Here is a 23,338-nt window from a genome sequence, read left to right as displayed (position 1 = left end):
GCAGAGCCCAGACTATCCATAGCTATCTGCTTATCAATAGGATTTCATTGAAGTTGGCTTCAAATCCAAATTTGCTATGTAGAAATCTCCTTTTGCATTTGCTTGTTTACCAAAACATTTTAAATTGTTTTCTGATCAATGTAAAGTATGTAATATCTTGGTGAAGTTTAATTCACATCCCATGAGATTACAGTAGCAGAGGCCAAGGATATAAACTAGCTTAGAAACCAAAAGTAAGTTTATACCCTCAACTGAGGCAGTCATTAGATAATGATTTATCTCAATTTAAACTTGAGTTTTAACTTGGTTTATAGAATTTGCAATGAGTGCTCATTCTCTGCTAGGCATTGTGCTAAGTGCTGAGACTATAAAAGAGAAAATAAACACACATGACTCCTGCCCTTAGGGAACTTACGTCTAGTTGGGCAGGTAGATTTGAATCAAATGCTCACATAAATAAGTGTAAAATATAACCATAATAAAGACCAAGAAGGAAGGATATATATGGTGATATGAGAATTGGGGAATCTGACTCTGAAGAAGTGGCATCTGAGCTGAGATCCGAAGATGACTAGGAGTGACCTAGGCAGGAGGTGGAGAGGGGAGAGCATTCTTGACAAAGAGAACAGCATGATCAAGGCCCTGTGGAAGGAGGAAGCCCTGAAGCTGATGGCCTGGAGCTCAGGAAGAGGGTTGGTGGTGAGAAAGTATCTGGCAGCTCTGCAGAGACCAGATGCCACTAGGCTTTGTAGGCCATGGGAAGAATTCTGGGAAACACTTTAAAAGCTTTAAGCCATTCCTAGTTTACTGGAAGATGTCAGTTCCTTTCCTGGGTCTTGTTACTTTCATCTTTCAAATGAATGAGTTATACCAAATGGCCCCCAAGATCCTCTTCAGCTATAACATTTTAGGGTTTCAGCTACTCTTCAACCATTGAGTTGAAGGAGTTGATGCAATTTTGTCTAAGTGGCCTAACTTACAACAGAGAGTTTCTAAGGGATCCATATACATTTTTTAAAAATAATATTCAATTCAATTTTGCTTAAGGGTGGAAAGTCATATTAGGCTGGACTCTATATTCTGGAATGACAATATAGAGAAAGAAGAGAGAGAGGGACAGAGAGCAAGGCTTAGTCAACTAAAAATTCTGAGGGACATAGCGTGGTGACCATGCTTAAACTGTCTAAATGTAGCCCACGGCTTTTACAAAAGCTGTTACACTAATAAATTAAAAACCAAACTGTAATTAGAGTAAGCAAACACAGTGCATGATATAACTTACAGAAATTATTTCATTAATCTGATGCCTGACATTTCCATTTCTCTGTTAGTTTAAAATACTTTGTCCTATAACTTCCTATTTAAATGTAGCACCCATTACTATATGAGAATTACTAGTTTATCTGGGGATTTCTAAGCAAGGCCCTGAGGGTGTAAGATTTAGGGCCTTTCCAGAGTGAAAAGGGATAGAACTAGTTCCTTCAAAATCTTGTATCCTATTCTAGATATGCAACCCACATTTATGGCAAAGTTGTTTTGCTCATCCTCATGTGTTCTGTGAGACTGTACGCTATGCTTAGAGTCTGGAAGGATAAGGTTAGTAGGGTAAAAAGACTGGAAGGAAGGCAGAATGGGATTCTATGTCGATGGCTCATGGTGTATAACAATTACTGTGAGATTGATGGATGAGTTTTTGGCCTGTTTCCATAGGTTTGGGAAATTTAAGAGTCAGTAAGAAAATTTGATGTGCTCTAGGCCCAGACTGAGCTGGTGAACTACATGATGAATAATGGGATTTAGCAAAAGCAAATGCTAGAAGAGTGGCTACTTTCAGAGTATAAAACACCCATCCATCCAGTGGCCTTCACAGTGGCCTTCTAAGTCAGCTGACCATTGTCACCTAATAGTCCCAAGCCCTGACACTGTCCCATTGCATGGCTTTGTCTGCTTTTGATATTAAAATCTGCTGTTAATATATGATTGTATTTGTTTATTCATTAATGCATTAAACCAATATTTATTAAGTGCCTACTATGTGCCAAATAACTTGCTAGGCACTGGAAATAAAATCATGAGCGAACTAGTCACAATCCCTGAACTCATGGGCTTTCATTCTAGTGGCAGAGTCAGATAGTAATAGATAATCTCACAAATAAATGATATATAATTTACTATATATGCTACATAAATACTATAAGAATACTATAGGAATTTATTATACATACTATAGTAACACTACAGGAATATAAACGGATGTTATAGAAAGATTAGATCTAGTCTAAAGGAGCATAGGAGGACTTACCTAAGAAATGATATGTGAGCTGGGAGTTGAAGGGTATTTACTGGTTTGTGTTTTTAGTCATTTATATTTTTATTCATTTGTTCATCAAATATTTATTAAATATCTTCTCTATACTAGATACTATATTCAGAAACAGAGATAATTTCCTAAGTTCTTTGAATGATCTTTAATTTGTTCTTTTAAACAAACACTATTATTATCATTTCAGTGAAACGGATAATGGAGACACTGATGATGTTCGAGAAGACACCATATATAAGAAAGTAGTTTTTCGAAAGTACCTTGACAGCACTTTTACCAAACGTGATCCTCAGGGGGAGTATGAAGAGCATCTTGGCATTCTTGGTCCTGTTATTAGAGCTGAAGTGGATGATGTTATCCAAGTAAGTCATCTTTTGAGCATTGCTAAGATCATCAGAGGAATTTCCACAAGCACCAGAGGGTTGTAAAGGTAAAGGTGGCAAGAGAGCTATAGGTGATTTATTTATTTTCCAAAATTAACATATAAGTACATTTCTTTTCAAAGACTGTTTGCCAAGTAGTTTGAAAATCTTCAAAAAAATGATCTCATCATTTTCTTTCTCCCTCTGCTGAGCTCCTGTTCATTCTATAAGGGCCAATTCCATTTCCCCTAGGAAACTTGCTTTAATTCCCCCAACCTCTCCTTAAACATTCAACCAAATTGCTCCTCTTGGGCATTCCCATCCAATCCCATTCACACTTTGTTTACACACTTTTCGTCTCCAGATTTTTAATTTGAATTCACATGTGCATGTCTCTCTTCACCAGTAGGTTGAAAGCTTATTGTGAGCTTGGTTCAAGAACCAAGTCTCACTCATCTTCAAATCTGCAGCACCTCTCATTATCATTTCATTTGTAGATAATGTCAATACTTTTACTTTGAGCCTGAAAACAAACATGTTTTGGTGTTTCTGGCGTAAATTACTTGGGCCCTATCTCACAGGATGGTTGTAAAAATTAGATGAAATAATATACGTTACTTTGCAATCGTAAGCGTTCAGTATATCTTAGGTCTAATTTAATAACCATCCATTTTGGGGCCGGCCACGTGGCTTAGCAGTTAAGTGCACGTGCTCGGCTACTGGCGGCCCGGGTTCGGATCCCGGGCGCACACCCACGCACAGCTTCTCCCGCCATGCTGAGGCCGCGTCCCACATACAGCAACTAGAAGGATGTGCAACTTTGACATACAACTACCTCCTGGGGCTTTGGAGGGAAAAAAAAAAAAGGAGGAGGATTGGCAATAGATGTTAGCTCAGAGCCGGTCTTCCTCAGCAAAAAGAGGAGGATTAGCATGGATGTTAGCTCAGGGCTGATCTTCCTCACAAAAAAAAATAAATAAAAAATAAAAAAATAAAAAATAAAATAAAATAAATAATAACCATCCATTTTGGCCTGTAAGGCTGACATTTTTTGGTTTGGATTTTCATTAAGCTTAAGTACATTTGTGGATCATTCTTTTTCTAGGTTCGTTTTAAAAATTTAGCATCCAGACCGTACTCTCTTCATGCCCATGGGCTTTCCTATGAAAAATCATCAGAGGGAAAGACTTATGAAGATGACTCTCCTGAATGGTTTAAGGAGGATAATGCTGTCCAACCAAACAGCAGTTACACGTATGTGTGGCATGCCACCGAGCGATCGGGGCCAGAAAGTCCTGGCTCTGCCTGTCGCGCTTGGGCCTACTACTCAGCAGTGAACCCGGTAGGTGCATCCATCGAAAGTTTTTGTCATTCACCTAACCTTATAACCTGAGTCCACCAAAGGAAAGGTCAAGATTATTTCTTGTTAAATGTCTGTCTTGCTTTCCCCGAGGAATGTGTAAGGATTGTTGTCAATGGTCTACAGCTACTATGACCAGGGACTCTCCAAGCAGATCTTCAGATGACAGTGAGAGAGAAATGTTTGTTCAGTGGAGAGGAGTGAGGATTATTTAAATGGTCGGCCCCAGTTAGATTTAGAGTGACTGCCTTTACAGAGGAAGGTGTTTATTTGCAATTTCCTTGAACGAGTATTAGCTTTCTTCTGCTCTTTTTTTATGAAAGAACTGCAAAGTCATGACTCCTTCATTTCGGGCATCATAGAGAGAGCACAGACTTAGATTTCAGTTCCTATCCTGTCATTTACTGTGTGGCCTTAGGAAAGTTATTTGATCGCGCTTGGCCTCAGTTTCCAAAGTTAAAAATGAGATAACCGTACATGGCATATAGTATACACTTGGTAATATTTGTTTAACAAATGAATTTATTTTTGCCATGTAGGGTTTTTGTCAGAATTAAATAGGATACTGTAGGCAAAATATTTAATATAGTAGTAGATGCTCAATAAATAGCATTTATTATAGTATCAACATTATTATCATCATCATTATCATTACTACCACATTGAGATAAAGGATTAATCAGAGGAAAGGAATATGAGTACCACAGAATTAGATGATAAATATCCAGGCTTATTTAACTATTCATTTATAATCTTCAAATTCAAAGCTTCTAAGAAGGTTTCCTTTTCTATATGATCAGTGATTGTCAGAAAAGCAATCCTGAGAAGAGGGAATATGTGCAGTTTGCTCTTACTGTCTTCCAGGAGAAAGATATCCATTCGGGCTTGGTAGGTCCCCTTCTGATCTGCCAAAAAGGAACACTTCATAAGGAGAGCAACATGCCTGTGGACATGAGAGAATTTGTCTTACTTTTTATGGTCTTTGATGAAAAGAAGAGCTGGTACTATGAAAAGAAGCCCAAAAGGTCTTGGCGTCTCACATCCTCAGAAGTAAAAAACTCCCATATGTTTCATGGTATTTTCCTCTGACTTTGATCTAATCTCTGAACTAAATCACACTGGGTGACAGTGAATCCTGCCTCTAGGTCTTCACAAGATTAGACATGAGATGCTTCTGAGGAACCATGAGCTATGACTAAAACCGGGTCCTTAAATATCTCAGAGTGCTGATGTGACCTGGCAGGTGCTGGAGAGCAGAGAGTCTGAAAGATAGCACACGGAGGCCACTGCAAAACAAACCCAGACAAACCAACCAGCAAAAAAGCCACTGTGCCACAGTTGGTAACATAAATTGGCAGGGAATTAGCATTATTCCTCAATTTATATGGTTAATAAATCTATTTCTTGATCTCTAAAGGAACAATTATTTATACGGAAGTGATCACCCATGTGTACTTTCTCAAATAAGAGTGACTGTAACAGTTCTAGTTCTCAGCAGTTCCCAGGTAGCATCCAAAGCACATGAGAACAAAGTGAGATAGGAAACCGGCTAGTTAGGTAATGGGAGAAGAGTGGCAAGAGAGCATTTGGGTGGAAAAGTGGGACAAGCACACCTACTCTGAAATCCATTCAGGGATTTTGTCTGTAAATTATTGACTGAATTACAAACAGTTTAAGAGAAAGGCAGAATTTAGGATTTGGTGAACAACAAAGGAATGACTTGGGGATCAGAAAAAAAATAAAGACTAATAAGCCCTGTTTTCAGAGTTTGATGAATGGAGGTGATTTCTGATCAGGAAGGACCTGTGCTTTGGGTAATGGGTCAGTCCTTCAGTTAATAGGGAAGGAGAAAGTTGCTCTCGCTTAAGGAATAAAAAAAGGCTTACTGTATACAACATCCCATTCACTGCCATCTCCACCCCAGCCAGTCGTCAAGGCTAAATAGGTCTATTCTCCCTCCTCCAGGCCATTTACACACTCAGGCTACCCTTTTTTTTTTACCTTATTTTCCTCATTAAACTACTATTCATGTAGAATATAATCTGACCTTACCTGTAAAAAAAACTTTGGGATAGAGGAAGGCAAGCAATATGATTTATGATCTGCTCTAAAACCCCACCCTCTGGATTCTTGCTTATCACACCAGGTTAAAACGATTCTATTAAGCAGTCTAGAATCGAGTCTGTTGAGAGCTGACCAATAGACTCTGAGCAGAGCTTTATTTTCTCTTCTCCCACGATCTCTAGGATTTTCAGCTCAGGGAGCTTGGTCTCAGGAGTGGGAAGCACACCCTTCTGACAACCTCTCAATCTAGCAGGCTGCAGAATCAGATAGACCTGTCTCTTGACTATCCCCTTTACCTGCTGAGCACCCTTGACACACGGCTTCCTCCTTCCTCAAAGAAAGAGTAAAATGCATCCAGTATAGTTTTAGTTTTAAATGGATTGTAGTCTAAGTCTCTGTAATTTGGTAACCCCCATGGTATAGTATTTATCAGGGTATTTGATAAGCAGACCACCTGAGTCCCCAGCCTTCAGCTCAGTGCCAGTATGCAGTATGTGCTCAGCAAATATGTGTTGAATTAGTGAGTAAATGAGTGAATTCTATCACTCAGTGCAATTTATCAAATGTTTACTGAGCCAATGCTATGTTGAGACTCTTCACTTCCACATCCTGATGTAATGGTTTAGCAATGCTGACCTAATAACACTAGAGACCTTTTCACTTTTAAGAGATCTATTGCTTACACAGAAACTAGGATGGAGGGGGTAAGGGCTCAACTCCTCTCCTGGTTGCCTGGTTCCTGAAATTCCACAGCAGTTCCTTTAACTTGAGAAGGAAAAAAGCAACTTCCCTCACTTCAGTCTCAGTTAAATGCACGGCAGCACAAAGCTTTATCCTTAAAATTTTGTATTATTTTTTAAGGTGATCAAATTTACCAGGTGCTTTAAAAACACATACACATATTTAACTGAGGGGAGAGTGGATAAAGCCTGAGAACCCTAGACATTTAAGCTGAGAAGGGGGCAGAGGAGCTATCACATGAATGAGAGAATAAATATGAATCTCTATGGTGAGTGGGGACACCAAAGAGAAAGTCAGACTTCCTAATTTTGCCTGAAACTATCTCTGAATTTAGGGAGCCTTAGGGTGACATGTGCATATCCTCTTACTTACTCTCTTTCCTCTAACCACTGGAGCGTACTTATCTGGCTCATTTTAGTCTTTATCTTTTTGTAGAAAAGGAAAATTCGTACTACAAATGTAAAGGATAAATGGGTAAAGCACAGAGCAGAAGTGTAAAGTCTGGCGGAAGAGTGACAAACTGTTTGGAAAGGGAGCTCACCCACACTTCTGCTGTAGGCTGGTGTGAGAAGCAGCTGGTGGTTCTGTTTGAGCCTCTCACTGATATTATGACATATAGGGGGAACCTTACTATGCCCGGGTGGGCCTGGGCATGCAGAGTAATAAGGAAGACAGGTGGTGAGTGGGATTCCTTGTATTTCCTTACCAGCCTCTTTCCTGGTGTACACAGATTTTTAATTGATTGCAACTCTCTGTTATTTTAGCCATTAATGGGATGATCTACAACTTGCCTGGCCTAAGAATGTACGAGCAAGAGTGGGTGAGGTTGCATCTGCTGAACATGGGCGGCTCCCGAGACATTCACGTGGTTCACTTTCATGGCCAGACCTTGCTGGAAAATGGCACTCAACAGCACCAGTTAGGGGTCTGGCCCCTTCTCCCTGGTAAAGATTTGGGCAATAAAAAGAGGTCTCTGTTAAAAAATGGCAAGAGAAGGCAATCTTAGCATCTGTAACTCTCCCTCATTCTCTCCTTGTGCATTCATTGCCTAAGGGGTCAAGCTTGGATTCTGGCATAGATCCTAGGCAAAGCCTATTCCAAAACTGCATACAGAGTACAAAGAAGTCAGCTAATGTATGCACTGTTTGCAGCACCACACAGGCTAAATGTGCGGCCCAACTTGGTTCTACAGAGATGCTATTTCTAATGCAGGTTCTTCCAAGCCATTGTGTGTCACAAAGGCCAGGTCTTCAGCAGATTACGCAATGAATCCCACAGGCCTCAGGCAGCTAAAGCTTTCTGTTGGGAGAGAAATCAGAAATTTACCAGGGTTTCGGGATTCTTGAATTCTTGAATTCTATACCTCACTCTATCACTCTGATACGTCGGTCAAGTGACTATAGGACTCTTAATCTTAAACTGACTCATGAGGCTGTTTGGAGGAAAAAAATATATTTTTTAATGATTGTAAAAGCTAAAGAATAACAAAGGCATTTAGAGCTTTTCATGTACAAAATAATAATAAGATTTAAACAAACTACAATCATCACAGAGGATTTTTATGTGCCAATGAGTTGTTTGTAGGTGTATCTGTGTGTGTCATAGGTGTGTGAGTGGAGGTGTGAGTGCCCGATGCCATTGATTCTCAAACAGTAATGGGCATCATAAAAACCTAGGAGTCTGGTTAAAATGCAGATGCTAAGGCAGAGGTTTTGCTCCCAGAGACTTTGATCTGGTAGATCTAGGGCAGGGGCCCAGGAGTCTGCATTTTCAACAAGCAGCCTACCCTCCACAAATGCTATCTGAGAAGCTAGTGAAGGCTGTCCCTTGACAGGAATTTGGGTGGGGAAGTTGCTGTTGAGTCAGGCTCAGATGTAGGCACAGACGTCCCAATGGGCCTGGTTTGGTTAAGGGTAGGGGAAAAGAGGGTTCTTGTTCATTGTAAACATGCCAGTGACTCACTAAGTTATAAAGACCCATTCCATTAAGATCAGGGACAGAAGGAATTAGGTCAAACTCACTCCTTACTTTTCACCAGGTGTTGCCAGATCAGTCGTCCTTTCCATGAGCCTGCGAGAAGCACTGAGAAGCTGGGATTGGCTGTCGCATCTAAATCTTCAAACCTAAATATCTGCATTGGAAAGTGGAAGGCTGGAGATCATTTTTAGTGTGTTTGAGGAGGATGACCATCAGCTATTAAAATTTTTTACTCATAGTATGGGAAACAGTCACAAGTTATAGTCAGCAGAATTTAAGTATTAACTGGCAGTGAGTAACATTAAATACCGGAAGAGATAATCAGAGGTTTCAGAAATCTCATTTTTTCAGTGATTTTCTGAAACAACTTATGTACATCTCTATCCAAAGATGCAAAGTTCACAGAAAATTCAAAACACGGGAGACGGATGTTTTATTTTAATTTTCTTATATAAAAAAGAAAAACTAGTAAAATGAAGAGAAAGAAAGGAAATATGTACAATATTTTTGAGGCCCAGTGATGGGTCATTCAAGGTTGCTTTGATACTTAGGACTATGAAGCTATATTGTGTATGGGTTAACTTTTAACATTATATTTAATGAAAGTTCCTTTCTAATAAGGGGTGTTGGAGATTTTTTTAAGTCCTGGGGCAATTTATTTTTAGTCATGTGTGTGTGTTGTTGTTTTGATCTGTGTGTTACACCTCTAGTCCTGATTAAATAGAAATGGATAACTCTTAAGTTCTATTCTAAAGCCTCTTATTTTAGGATTCTTTGATAGCTGTCAACCAGTATTAACTTGTTAATCTTTGGGTCTGTAATGTTGTCCTTCACTCCCTATTTTAGGTTCATTTAAAACTCTTGAAATGAAGCCGTCAAAAGCTGGCTGGTGGCTCCTAGATACAGAGGTCGGAGAAAACCAGAGAGCAGGGATGCAAACGCCATTTCTCATCGTAGACAGAGGTATCATCCAAGCGCCACATGATATTTTTAGCAGGAGAGTGCCTGCTACTAGAACATGACCAACCTTTAGACTAGAAATATTCAACTCTGAGAACTCTGACATGACTGAGGCATAGTCTGTAGCAGTTATTGCTTTCATTGTGACCCATGGTCTGATTATATTGCAAACATCAGTCATCTAAACCAAATGGTTCAACCCAAAGACATTCCTCTCAATTGGGGAACTAAAATAAAGCATCATCTTTCATGATTTCTGATCCATGGGAAAATGTATGTAAGAAATTCTCCAGACTCCTATAGTAGAGGAAAGAAAAGATACTAGGAATTCAGCAATGACTGAGATAGTCACTGAACTTGGCATTTCACTATTGTAGAAACATATTTTCCATCTGTCCGTCCATCCATCCATCCAGCCAGCCAGCATTTATTAAGTACCTGTTGAGTACCAAGCACTGTGTCAACATCCAGATAGCTCCATGGCTGGTATTCCCTTCTGTGATCATGATGTAAATAACCCTATAACTTTCAGGTCAACTTTTGAGAACATAGTCTTTATGAGGGACAGTACTCAATGTTGTAAAATGCCTTATTTTAAGATATAAGCAGATGGAAATCAGTTTAAAAACTAATTGCATTTCAAGATTTCAGTTGTTTTCCTGTATGGTGGCACTATTTTTATTAAAGCACCAGTCTTGCTAGTGCATTTACCATTTTATGATCAGACATATTTAAGTCAGTGCCACACAAGGTGGGTGCAAATATCTAATTATTGACCTACAGACATATAATCTCTAGCCATGGAGCTTTTAATTTGTTACATGTATTTTCTAAGCAATAATTATTCATTGTTCTGTTTTTTTGTAGAATGTAAGATGCCAATGGGACTAAGCACTGGTATCGTAGCTGATTCACAGATCAAGGCTTCTGAGTACATGAGTAAGTAGTAGCATCATAGCCTGTGGAAGGCACCTCCTGTAATTGCGCAGTATACAGCCTGCAAAACCACACATGACTTCCTTGTCTATTGACTGTATGCGTCATTGCTCCCCTTCAGGCTTTTCTCCACCACAACACAGTAAGCAACTCCATTTGGGGCTTATCTGGTAGAGGAAGGAGCAGTATGGCAGGAACTAAAAGCCCATTGGCACTCCCTTATCACTGCCACCCCTTCTAGTGGATGATGTTCCCAAAGAGTCTTTCCCAGGGAAGACCAAGGGCTGGGGGTGCTTGGTTTCTCTACACAGGCAGTCCAACTTCTCAGCAGAGATTGGGCAAGGAATGAATGGCTTACTCTTATGACCCTGAGTCCCTTTCCAAAATTCTCCCCATTCATCTGCATTCTGAGTTTGATCACACATGTAATATTCCAGCCAGATTCACAGGGTCTTATTGGCCAGGCATTATAGTTCCCATTACTAGGGCCCTTTACTGCGTCAACCATTCATCTATTCAAGAAACTTTGTTGATCCCCTACCATGTGTCAGGAAATCCTCCTGAATTTCCTCATTCTGCCTCAAAGCCCTTCCCAAGATCAAGAGGTCAATTACAAGGCATCATGAGGATCCCATAAATCCCTCCCATGTCTTCCTGTTAGGCTGGCACACTCAGCAGCAACCACATCAACTTAACTGAGAAAAGATAAACATGACCTATATGCAAGAAAGGGCAGGGGTGGTGGTTGACAACTCACCAAGCACAGACCTGAAGCCAAGATTTCATCATCACGGACTGACTTAGTAGGTAAGGCCTAGGTCAACTGCCTCGTCTCCTAACTGCAACAGAAGGTCCTCCAGGGATCTTGTTTTCCACTGGGACTAAACTCACTTGAGAAACTACTTGTATGTTTTTTAAATATTCAGAATAAATTTTTTTCTTCCTTTGGATTTAGGTTATTGGGAGCCCAAATTAGCAAGATTAAACAATGGTGGATCATATAATGCTTGGATCTCAGAAAAACTTTCAACGAAATTTGACTCTAAACCTTGGATCCAGGTATGTCTTATTAACCTGATATTTACTGCTACTGTAATAATAAAAATGACAGTAATTTAATAATTTCTTCTTATTGTTCTTACAATATTGTTAGGAAAATAGCAATTACTAGGTGTTAGGCACTATTCTAAGTACATACTCAAAATGAACCCTATGAGGTTACTTCTAGTAATATCTCATTTTATAGATGAAAACACTAAAGCACAGAGGGATTAACTAACTTCCCAAAGCCACACACAGCTAGTTAGTGATGGAGCTTGGATTCAAGTCCGGATATTCTGTGCTCAAATATGGATTGCCTCTAGCCATTTTATTAGTTTCCTAAGGCCTTAGGTGCTGGCTCTTTAGTTCTAAAGAAAGCTGGTTGTACAATGAATTAAGGCAGTGTGTGACTTGTTGACAAGGACTGTTCTTTTTAATGGCTTTGCTATATTGCAGGTGGACATGCAAAGGGAAGTCCTATTCACAGGGATCCAGACCCAAGGCGCCAAACAATACCTGAAGTCCTACTACACCACTGAGTTCTACGTGGCCTACAGCTCTGACCAGACAAACTGGCAGATCTTCAAAGGGAACAGCACAAGGAATGTGATGGTCTGTGTGCATGTTTCTTTGCGAGTCCCAAGACTCAGCCTAAAGTTACCATGATTATGTCTTTTTTAAAAATACCTTTCTGAGGGGCCGGCCCCGTGGCTTAGCGGTTAAGTGCACGCGCTCTGCTACTGGCGGCCCGGGTTCGGATCCCGGGCGCGCACCAATGCACTGCTTCTCCGGCCATGCTGAGGCCACGTCCCACATACAGCAACTAGAAGGATGTGCAGCTATGACATACAACTATCTACTGGGGCTTTGGGGGAAAAATAAATAAATAAAAATTTAAAAAAATAAATAAAAAAAATAAAAATACCTTTCTGGGCCAGCCCCAGTGGCGTAGTGGTTAAGTATAGCACGCTCTGCTTTGGCGGCCTGGGTTCAGTTTCCTGGAGTGGACCTACACCACTTGTAGCCATACTAGGGTGGTGACCACATCCAAAATGGAGGAAGATTGGCAATAGATGTTAGCTCAGGGCGAATCTTCCTCAGCACACACACAAAAAATACCTTTCTGGGTGTTAGAAATATGAATGGCTTTCTTAGGGTCTTATGGAGAAATGTGGTAATATGATGCCTCTGTATATTACAAATTAAAGGGATAAGCCTGACTTCTGAAACTTCAAAACCTCACAAAACTTGAAAAAAATCACTTTATCATCAAACTAAATACCTAGACTTCTCAGATTGGCAGATGGTGCACAGAAGAGAAAAATACTTAGTCTTGTGCCTTAAAGAGCACAAAGTGGCCACCAAGAGTTTTCATTTTACAGGAGCCGGCCTGGTGGCACAAGTGGTTAAGTGCGCCTGCTCTGCTGCGGCTGCCTGGGGTTTCCCGGTTCGGATCCTGGGCACGCACCAACGCACTGCTTGTCAAGTCATACTGTGGCGGTGTCCCATATAAAGTGGAGGAAGATGGGCACGGATGTTAGCCCAGGGCCAGTCTTCCTCAGCAAAAAAAAAAGAGGAGGATTGGCAGATGTTAGCACAGGGCTGATCTTCCTCACACACACACAAAAAAACCAGTTTTCATTTTACTAACTTTTCCATTTTATTTCATTCTTTATTCCACTGTATCTGAAGGGAATAGTAATGTTAATGCCAGTAACGTTCTGAGGCAGTGTGATTTCAGACATTTTTTTGCTGCCGTGCCTGAGGAGTGACATTCGCCTGCTGGATCTTCCAAGGGCTCAGCCAGGCTTATAACCAATGACCCAACTGTATCAGCCCTAACTCTTTCCCTCCTCCCCTGTCCCCCTTTCCCAAGAAAGCTATCTGAATGCAAGGAGTCAGTCGGCATTATTATACTGGAATCTGTTTCATTTTTTCTGTAAATCGTTTACTATTTTTATATTATCACATTTAGCTATTGCTAGTAATAAATTATTGGCACTAGACCTTAGAACAGATCATGAAATCTTAAATTATGGTTCTTACTAATCAGTATTGGAGAGAGAACACAGATTACAGTTAGAGTCCATAGCTTAAAGATTTTTGCATCTATATTCATGAGGGATATTGGTGTGTAGTTTTATTTTCTTGTACTGTCTTTTTCTGGTTTTGATATCAGAGTAATACTAGCTTCATAAAATAAATTGGGAAGCATGCTCTTCTATTCTATTTTCTGGAATAGATTGTCTAGAATTGGTGTTAGTTCTTTAAACATTTGGTAAAATTCACCAGTGAAACCATGTGGGCCGGGAGATTTCTTTTCTGGGAATTTTAAAATTACAAATTCAATTTCTTTAATAGTTACAGGCTATTGAAATTATCTATTTCATATTGAGTGAGTTGGGACAGTCTGGGTTTTTCAAGAAATTGATCCATTTCTTCTAAGTTTTTAAATTTATGTGTATAGGATTGTTTGTAGTATTCCCTTATCATCCTTTTGATGTCTACAGAGTCTGTAGTGATATTGCCTATTTTATTTCTGATACTGGTAATTTGCATCTCTTCTCTTCTTGCTTTATCAGTCTTGCTAGAGATTTGCCAATTTTTTTTATCTTCTCAAAGAACTGGCTCTTTGTTTCATTGCTTTTATCTATTGCTTTTCTGTTTTCAATCTTACTGATGTCTGCTCTTATCTTCTGTTTTAGCTGGCTCTTTTGACGCTATTCTGGCAGGGAAAGTGGATGGGGCACAGCCTCATTACTGCCAGGTGGAGGTTTAAATCCAGGTTTCCCACTCAGCCTCTTCCATTGACACCTGACGGGGGATTGCTCCTCTTTGCTGCTGGATGGGGATGGGATAGTCTCCACTGACACTAAAGGGAGCCTTATTAGGAACTGGAGGGGATGAAAGTCCTAGGACTCTGTTTGGCCTTCTCTGACACAACCCCAGTGAGGGTGTGGGGGTTCCTTGTTAGAGTCGCATGAGCATGGAAGTCTAGGTCTCCCCCCTTGGCCTTTGCTGCTGTGGTGCAGGAGGGGCCACAGTGTTTTCTGTGGTGTTTGGCTTGAAGTAGAGCAATTATTGTCTAGAAGTTTTCTGTCTTGCTGGGCTGCCCTTGCCTGATCCTGAGGCTAGAGAAAGCAGGCTTTTGCTAGGGCTTTTTTTGTCTGTATCCATTGGTGTTTCTTGATTGCTGGCTCCTTCACTTCCAAGTCTGGGATATATGAGGTAAAAAGAAAACCCAGGAACCCACTACCATATTGTTCCTTGGGCCCCAAGAACCCTAGCAGCCTGCCTTCTTCTCTCCACCTTTCAGAGTCTTCTTATGTTTTCAGTTGTACTTAGCAAGCAGAATAGGGCAAAGTACATCTACTCCATCTTCCTGAAGCGCAAGTAGCCCCAATTATTTTTTAAGACCAAATTGATTTGGTTAAGACCACATGAAAACATATATAATATTAAATTAGACCAAAATTTTATTATAAAATCACTTTATAAAAAATTGTTACATAACTAAGCTTTCCTCTTTTCCTCTAGTATTTTGATGGCAATTCAGATGCCTCTACAATAAAAGAGAATCAGTTTGACCCACCTATTATGGCTAGATATATTAGGATCTCTCCAACTAGATCCTATAACAGACCTGCCCTTCGATTGGAGCTGCAAGGTTGTGAGGTTAACGGTAAGGAACAAAGATACATTATTTTCTCGCTGCCACTCAGAGAATCAAGATTTGGGAGGTATGGGAGAATGGATAGGATTTTTAGTTATCTTCAATCACTTAGGCTCCTAGAAAACCTTTTGTGAAGCAGAGGTTCCATTCAGGTAAACTCTCATTGTGACCTAGACCGAGACTGGTTCTACCAGCCAGAGAGCAGGCACCATCTCTCTGAACAGTGCCTGGATGATATGGACACTACCCTGACCCTCCAAGGAAGAGCCCTATCTTAGAATGACCTCCAACAGTCCATTTTCAGTAAGAACTGAGATTCAAACTAGGTCTGACTCTTCCAGAGTCCCCCAGGTCACTCAGACTTTGATGCAATGAAAGTATATAGCAACATTACTGGTGTATATTGGTTGCTAAATGAATGTTTTTGAAATATAAATCTGCTTCCCAACTTCCTGAAACCTTGATTGTACTGTATAGTCTGTTTCACACCCTATGTAGGTACCCAAGCCTTTTCTATGTAAGCTGCTATTTTTCAGGGGATGTAATGTGACTTGTAAATCCAGGTAACCATATATGGCCATAATAGAATTCTACTATATATAACAAGGATGTTTAAGGGCCTTATCAACTATTCTCCTTTTCTGACTCTTAAAGCAGTGCTTTACAAAATTTTTCACTTCAAAGCATGAACAGAAGACAACATGTGTCTAGCAGTCTGGGGTAAAAGAATGAAGCAATTGACCCAGGGTATGGCTGTTCCAGGCCCCACCCAGCTGTTCAAGGGCTGAGGTGGGAGAGAGAGCAATATATAGGCACACCTGCAAGTTGCCACGACTTGGGGATCCTTCTCTCAGGATGGAGGGAAGAAGCCATGGTTCACAGTGGAGAAAGTAGCTGGATTTTGGAATCAGTTTCTTATCAAAGTAAATAATGCTACAGTATACTCTTGATATTCATGTGGGATATGGATATGGGCATTTTGCCAATGCCCAGATAGCAGTGGTATGTAATATCTCTCGTATAAAATGCAAATTTTGTACAGGCGGGAGCACTCCTTGAAACAACTCCAAAAATCATTGCTTTTTCCTTTCATATAGTATATGATGTAAATGGCAGTGTGTTCAGATCATAGAGGCAAGGCACCCTAAAATGTGACATTCAACTCTGTTAATCTATTTAAAACATCTATTTTCTACACAAGAAGCATTCTTTTTTTAAAATCTCCTCACTTTATTGATATTTATGTAATTAGAATTAGCAGTAGGCTTTCTTCTTTTCAAGGCTTTTTTTTTCCTAATGAAGAAAGTAAGGTAACACTTCAAGAAAATGTCTACATGATTTCCTAGCAAGAACAAGTTTCACAGAGATGGTGATGGGCAGCCAGCTGGGCTCACTCACAAGGTGTGTTTCTTACACTCCCAGATCAGCCTTGCTGCCTATGACATTCAAATTCATGCCTTGGCAAAATTCTAAAGGGTGCATAACATGGATTGAAAATAAAGGGTTGAAAATAAAATATTAAATATGACTACCAATGGTCCACTATATTTTATTCTTTGTAGTTTTTGTTAGAAGAAGAAATAGAGTATGTTTTTATATACCTATATAGTTTAGGAGTATTGTCTACCTCAAAACAAAGACCAGAGGTTGCATTACTCTGAAGGAGGGAAATGGGTTAGATATTTAGAACATGGTATTTGGTGTCAGACTGCCTGGGCTCAAATTTAGTTTTTGATTCTTCTAGCCATATTACTTTAGGCCAGTTACTTTTTCTTGCTGTGCTTTTGTTTTCTTATTTGTAAAATGGAGATAATTAGGAGTATTAAATAATACATGTGAAGCCTGAAAAAGGGGTTGGCACTGGATTGATAACTGTTCATTGTTGTGATAGCTGTTTTTGTTGTTACTTGGTAGTAATATTATTTCTTGTCTCTTCTGCAGTACAAACTGACATACGGAGAATATTGGTGGTGCGTAATTAATCACATTACTTTTCTCTTGACAGGATGCTCCACACCGCTGGGTATGGAAAATGGAAAGATACAAAACAAGCAAATCACAGCTTCCTCATTTAAAAAATCTTGGTGGGGAGATTACTGGGAACCTTTCCGTGCCCGTCTTAATGCCCAGGGCCGTGTGAATGCCTGGCAAGCCAAGGTGAAATATCCCCTATGAATGGAGTTCCCTCAGCCTCCCAGAAGAAAACAAAGGTCCTCACTACAGGGAACATGGCAGGCCTGGGAAGCAAGAGTATCACCTCCTGTTTCTGCAGATTAAGATCCTAGGTCTGAGAATCTAGGATGTCTGTTAACTTGATAGCTTTAGCTCCAATTTGGCTCAGAGAGAAGTTATTTATCATCTCTGTGGTTCTTGGTCTAGCCTTGATTTAGACCAAGATGGGCAAAGTTTTTCTGCAAAGGGCCAAATCATAAATATTTTAGGCTTTGTGGGCCATACATTCTCTGTCAGAACTACTCAACTCAGCCATTGTAGCAGGAAAGGAGCCATAAACAATATGTAAACGAATGAGCATGGCTATGTTCCAATAAAACTTTATTTACAAACACAGGCAGTGGGCCAGATTTGGCCCTTGGGCTATAGTTTCCCAACTCCTGATTGAGACAACTTCCATTAGTGATAAATGATTTAGATTTGCAACATCTTGTCTTCTTCTCCCCCCGCCACAATTTAGTAATATTTTTCATTTTCTTCCGAGTGCCATTTAAATTTTTTTGTTCCCATTTTTCGAAAACTTTATGACATTCCCTTAGACAATTGGAGGCATGGTAAAATGCTGCAAGACCAGGGTTATAAATCAGTGATCTAAGTTTAGTAAACATCTTCCAGAGAGTTATATTGCCCCTGATATTAGCCCATTGAGTAATTCAGATGACTTAGTTTTAGGGTAACTGTTAATAATTGACTCATTTTTCTTTTACTCTTCAACTGACCTGAGAAATCAGAATGGCATTAGATATCAGAATGATCCTGTCAACCAACTCAATCCAAGTTCCCTATTTTCTATCCTCCCAACTTTCTCCCTTAAGATGTCTACACTCCAATTTCTTGGACTCTCTAGAATTCCATGTCCTATTCTTAAATTAGGCCACCAGAAAGGAAAAGGGAAGTGTGGTGCAAGTGGAGTAAATAGAAGAGTTTCGACCCCTTAAGGTAGTAGTGGGAAGTGATGTCTGTGCCCCATTTCTGGCCCATCAAAGAACTACAGAATGTTAGAATGGCAAGGATTTTACATAGCATCTGGCCCAGACTTTTCCCTTTAAGTCTAAACACAAAGGAGATTAAATAATTTTAGCTTAGTCTGGTGGCAGAATCAGGAATCCCATTCTCCCATGAACAGGTCAGTGCTCCTTCCGCCATTTGAAACAACCCAAACACCTCATTTTGCAGTTTTGCAGAGGGGGGAACTGAGACCCAAGGAAGTTAAAATAATAAAAGTAATAATGTTATATTAAATTATATTTATAAAATTTATGTAATATAAATAAAATAATAAAAAGTTAAAGAGAGAAAAGATGTCATCCAATTCTTTCCCAGCTGACCATTTAGACTTGTTCATGGAATAACCCTGTCACACCACCCTCCACTTTACAGCCTTTAAACAAAATTTGCTCTGTATATAATTTGCCCTTAGTCTTCGTGATGTAATAAAGGCTCCAAAGATGAAAGGCTAATTTTAATTTTTAATGCTGTCATTTTAAATCTGGAATTTTGGGTCAAAGCTATTTGTTTCACTTAACCTTCTATTAGTATGAAATGTCTTTATAGGGTCTCTTTAGAGAGGCTGAAAATCTAAGCCAGACATATGCAGGCACTTATGTAGACTGAGTGTCTCTACCTCTTTTGTGCCTACAAAACTCCTCTAGCCATCTATATTCTGTATCACTAGTACAATCTTGATTTGAAGACACACTAAGATACCACCAGATATCACTAGAGGGTGTTAGCAAATTAACAAAAAATTATCTAATACAATAATTTTAATCCAATTAATTTGCTTTAAATATGTATATAGCATGTGACTATATGCATATATATACACATACAGACATGCACATATGAATGTCGTTGAGGAAATATATCAATATTTGTTATTTCATATAGAATTGAATTAGACTATGGGGCATGATAAATCTCCCAAAGGTGACAATTCATCTCAGATTACTTCAAAACTCAATTAGTCCTTCTGATCCTCTTTCTCCAAGTGCATATCACCAAACATCTGATTAGGCATTTTGTTAGGCCAGAAACAGGATAATTACTACACCATACTAAGCCCTAGGCATAGCTTTATTCAGTCTCTCAAGTATTACATTTATTTGAAATATCAGAAAAGAAGAAATTGGACTATTTCTCCTATTTGACCTTAGCAATGGAAAGGAAAGTGGGGCTTTTCTAAAATAAGTTAAATAGAGAGAGGATACTATCCAACTCTGTCCCAGACAATCCTTCAGCAGTGTCATCATAGTATTTAACAAACTTGCTTAAGAGAATATTTCCAGATAATTTAGCAATTTAACATTTTTCTCAAGTAAAATTCATTTATTTATTCATTCATCAATATTTGTTGAACACCACCAACTGTGTGCATGCGTTGTGGCAAGTGCCTAGAAACAAAACTAAGTCAGTCCCTGCTCTCAAAAAGTGAGGGATACAAACAAGTAAACAACTAATTATTGTACAATATGTGAAATACTCCAGTAGAAGTTTATATATGTGCTGTGACAACAAAGAAGAAGGGACAGGGAAGGCTTCTAGGAGACAGGGAATCCTAAAGGATGACAGAGAAAAGAAATCCTTGTGAGCTCTGTGCATTTCTAAAAAAGCGAAAGTTTTAACATCTGTTTTATCCATGTGTTCTTATCATTTTTATAGGCAAACAACAACCAACAGTGGTTACAAATTGATCTGCTCAAAATCAAGAAGATAACTGCGATTGTAACACAGGGTTGCAAGTCTCTGTCCTCTGAAATGTATGTGAAGAGCTACAGCATCCACTACAGTGACCAGGGAGTGGAATGGAAACCTTACAGGCAGAAATCCTCAATGGTGGACAAGGTACAGGGTGGTATCTTGGCAAAAAGAAAGCAATTTGAAAACTCGGCTATAATGAGAATAGTACCTTGCATTTGCAAATAGCTCTTTGCATTTGACAAATATGCACTGACATGCACCATCTCTTTAAGTCTTCTAAATCCTGCCTCTGCAGTTACCTGCTCTTGGACAGGGACCATGCACATTATCTTTCTGCTTTGACTGAGCCACCTGTGAAACAGAACAAAACACCAGGGGATGGTGTGAGGCTTAATTAGCTCCAATTGAGAAAGATGGTGAAGGGGTTGTCTCAGTCTTCTTGGGCTGCTGTAACAAATGACCATAAGGCCAGCCCCGCGGCTTAGCGGTTAAGTGTTCACGCTCCGCTGCTGGCGGCCCGGGTTCAGATCCTGGGCGCACACCAACACACTGCTTCTCTGGCCATGCTGAGGCCACGTCCCACGTACAGCAACTAGAAGGATGTGCAGCTATAACATACAACTATCCACTGGGGCTTTGAGGGGGAAATAAATAAATAAAATCTTTAAAAAAAAAAACAAAAAACAAATGACCATAGACTGAGTGACTTAAACAATAAACATTTCTCACAATGCTGGAGGCTGGAGTCCTAGATCAGGGTACCAGCATAGTCGAGTTCTTGGCGAGGGCCCTCTTCCTGGCTATGTCCTCGTATGGCCTTCATAGTGCATGCACACACAAAGAGCGATGCCATGTCTCCTTCTCTTTTTGTAAGTGTATTAATCTCATCATGAGGGCCCTACCCGCATGACCTAATCTAATCCTAATTACCTCCCAAAGCCCCATCTCCTAATACCATCTCACTGGGGGTTAGGGTTTCAACAAATGAATTTTGGGAGCACACAAACATGCAGTCCGTAACAAGGGTCTAGAAAACCTTCCACCATATTAGCGTTGCCTTGGATATACTTGTTATTCATGACTGATCAAATACCCCTGGCCATAAAACTTTCAGTGTCATATTATTATTAAGCAGAAAACAATTGTTATCCTTACTGATGAGACTAATTTCCTGGAAGTTGAACTACTCCATTACACTCCTAAATTCCTAGTTATGTGTTTGTAAAATGCTACCACAGAGGCAACACTAAGGAGATGAGCCTAATATTCCAGGAATGGGAATAGGAATGAAGCCAGTGGGAAGGGCAACGCAGGAGAAGGGGATGGACATTTATTGAATCCTCATCGTGGGCTCAGCGCTTATCTCAGTTAATGAATTTGAACCTCTCTCTCTTTTTAAACCCCTGGGTTGGTTGTTTCTTTGGTCTGGTTTGTTTTATTTCTCACTGTACTAGGACGTCCTCAGAGCAGGGTAGGCATCATTGTTATAAACAAATAGTGATTTAGCTTCTGCTGTGTGTAAATCTTGGGGAACTTGCTGGGGATGAAAAAAAAAAAGGCATAAAACACAGTTTAGTTGATGATATAGGGCATATACCAAAAAGGGAAAACAAAAGTGCATGGTTGCATTTTATTTTAAATGTTAGTAATAGTTAACCATTTATTGGTGTCCACTATCTGGCACTTACTAAGCACTTGTCATATGTTTACAGACTTTTTTAACCTTTACGACAACTTCCATGAGGTAAAATTTTATTGTCCTTATTTTGCCAATGAGGAAATGGAGAATCAGAGAATATAAGTAACTTGCTCAAAGTCACACAGCTACAAAGGGGCAAAGGGCAGACTCGGTTTTGCAGCTGCTCCACAGCACCATGTCAGATTGCTTTATTTTTCCCTAATGCAACTCAGATCACTGGTGAGGTAAAATCCTTAAAGAGGTCTGTCTGGAGTGTGATTCCATAACTGATTGAAGATCATCTCTGTGATAATGTTGTATGTGTTCCTTGATGCCCTCAGTTTGAACTAAAAGGATAAAAAAATTATCTGTAAGATTTTCATACCCATTATACCATCATTAAAGATTTTCTCGTATTTTGCTTTCAGATTTTTGAAGGAAACAATAATATCAAAGGACACATGAAGAACTTTTTCAAGCCACCAATCATTTCCAGGTTTATCCGAATCATTCCTAAAACATGGAATCAAAGTATTGCACTTCGCCTGGAACTCTTTGGCTGTGATATTTACTAGAATTGAACATTCAAAAAGACAGAGGGACTCTTAAAGATATCAAACCATTTAGAGTGGGGGGCAATGTATTTTGTAGCTATTTTAAATATTAATAATTTTCCACTATTTCCCTTTTTTTGTATTAGAGAATAAAATCTTATATATGAAACTTTTATGATGTAACTGCTTGCTACTATTAAGCTAGATGATTATTATTTCTGCATTAATTTAAATATAAATGGGAAAATATCAAGAACCAACAAGAAAATGGCTTATCTTTCACAATGATTAAAAATGCTATATAGGGGCCAGCCCCACGGCTTAGCGGTTAAGTGCGCGCACTCTGCTACTGGCGGCCCGGGTTTGGATCCCGGGTGTGCACCGACACACAGCTTGTCCGGCCATGCTGAGGCGGCATCCCACATACAGCAACTAAGAAGGATGTGCAGCTATGACATACAACTATCTACTGGGGCTTTGGGGAGAAAAAGGAAAAAAAAAGAGGAGGATTGGCATGGATGTTCGCTCAGGGCTGATCTTCCTCACACACACAAAAAATGCTATATAAAGTAATATTTGTGCAGTTAACATGCTTCATTATAGTTCTTTTAAATCCTATACACATTAATAAGAGATATTACTTTTTTAAGCCATTTATAGACCTGGATAGCTTTCACTCCTACATTTTTCTTTAAAAGAGATATGATTTAATAGTCTATATTAATAGTCTATATTAA

At 39.5% G+C, this 23,338-nt stretch overlaps 1 protein-coding gene across 4 annotated transcripts in view; it reads left to right on the top strand.

Moving 5' to 3' along the window:
* The window catches only part of F5 (coagulation factor V), a 72,917-nt gene extending 50,143 nt beyond the window's left edge, over positions 1 to 22,774 (top strand). The window contains exons 14-25 of one of the 4 annotated variants that reach the window (XM_087437798.1): positions 2,511 to 2,685; positions 3,791 to 4,027; positions 4,910 to 5,120; positions 7,615 to 7,794; positions 9,674 to 9,790; positions 10,655 to 10,726; positions 11,679 to 11,782; positions 12,221 to 12,376; positions 15,302 to 15,446; positions 17,443 to 17,594; positions 20,331 to 20,513; positions 22,476 to 22,774. In XM_087437798.1, coding sequence (XP_087293924.1) covers positions 2,511 to 2,685; positions 3,791 to 4,027; positions 4,910 to 5,120; positions 7,615 to 7,794; positions 9,674 to 9,790; positions 10,655 to 10,726; positions 11,679 to 11,782; positions 12,221 to 12,376; positions 15,302 to 15,446; positions 17,443 to 17,594; positions 20,331 to 20,513; positions 22,476 to 22,622 — 1,879 coding nt within the window. In that variant the 3' untranslated portion in view covers positions 22,623 to 22,774. The other 3 variants (XR_015553877.1, XM_087437800.1, XM_087437801.1) reach the window with 3 other exon arrangements.
* Positions 22,775 to 23,338: the final 564 nt, after the last annotated feature.

Source organism: Ceratotherium simum, chromosome 2, assembly GCF_057802395.1.
Source record: "Ceratotherium simum simum isolate JZ-2026a chromosome 2, ASM5780239v1, whole genome shotgun sequence".
Lineage (NCBI taxonomy): Eukaryota > Metazoa > Chordata > Mammalia > Perissodactyla > Rhinocerotidae > Ceratotherium > Ceratotherium simum.
The sequence above is the reverse complement of the archived record's forward strand: the minus strand, read 5'-3'. Positions and strand labels throughout refer to the sequence as shown.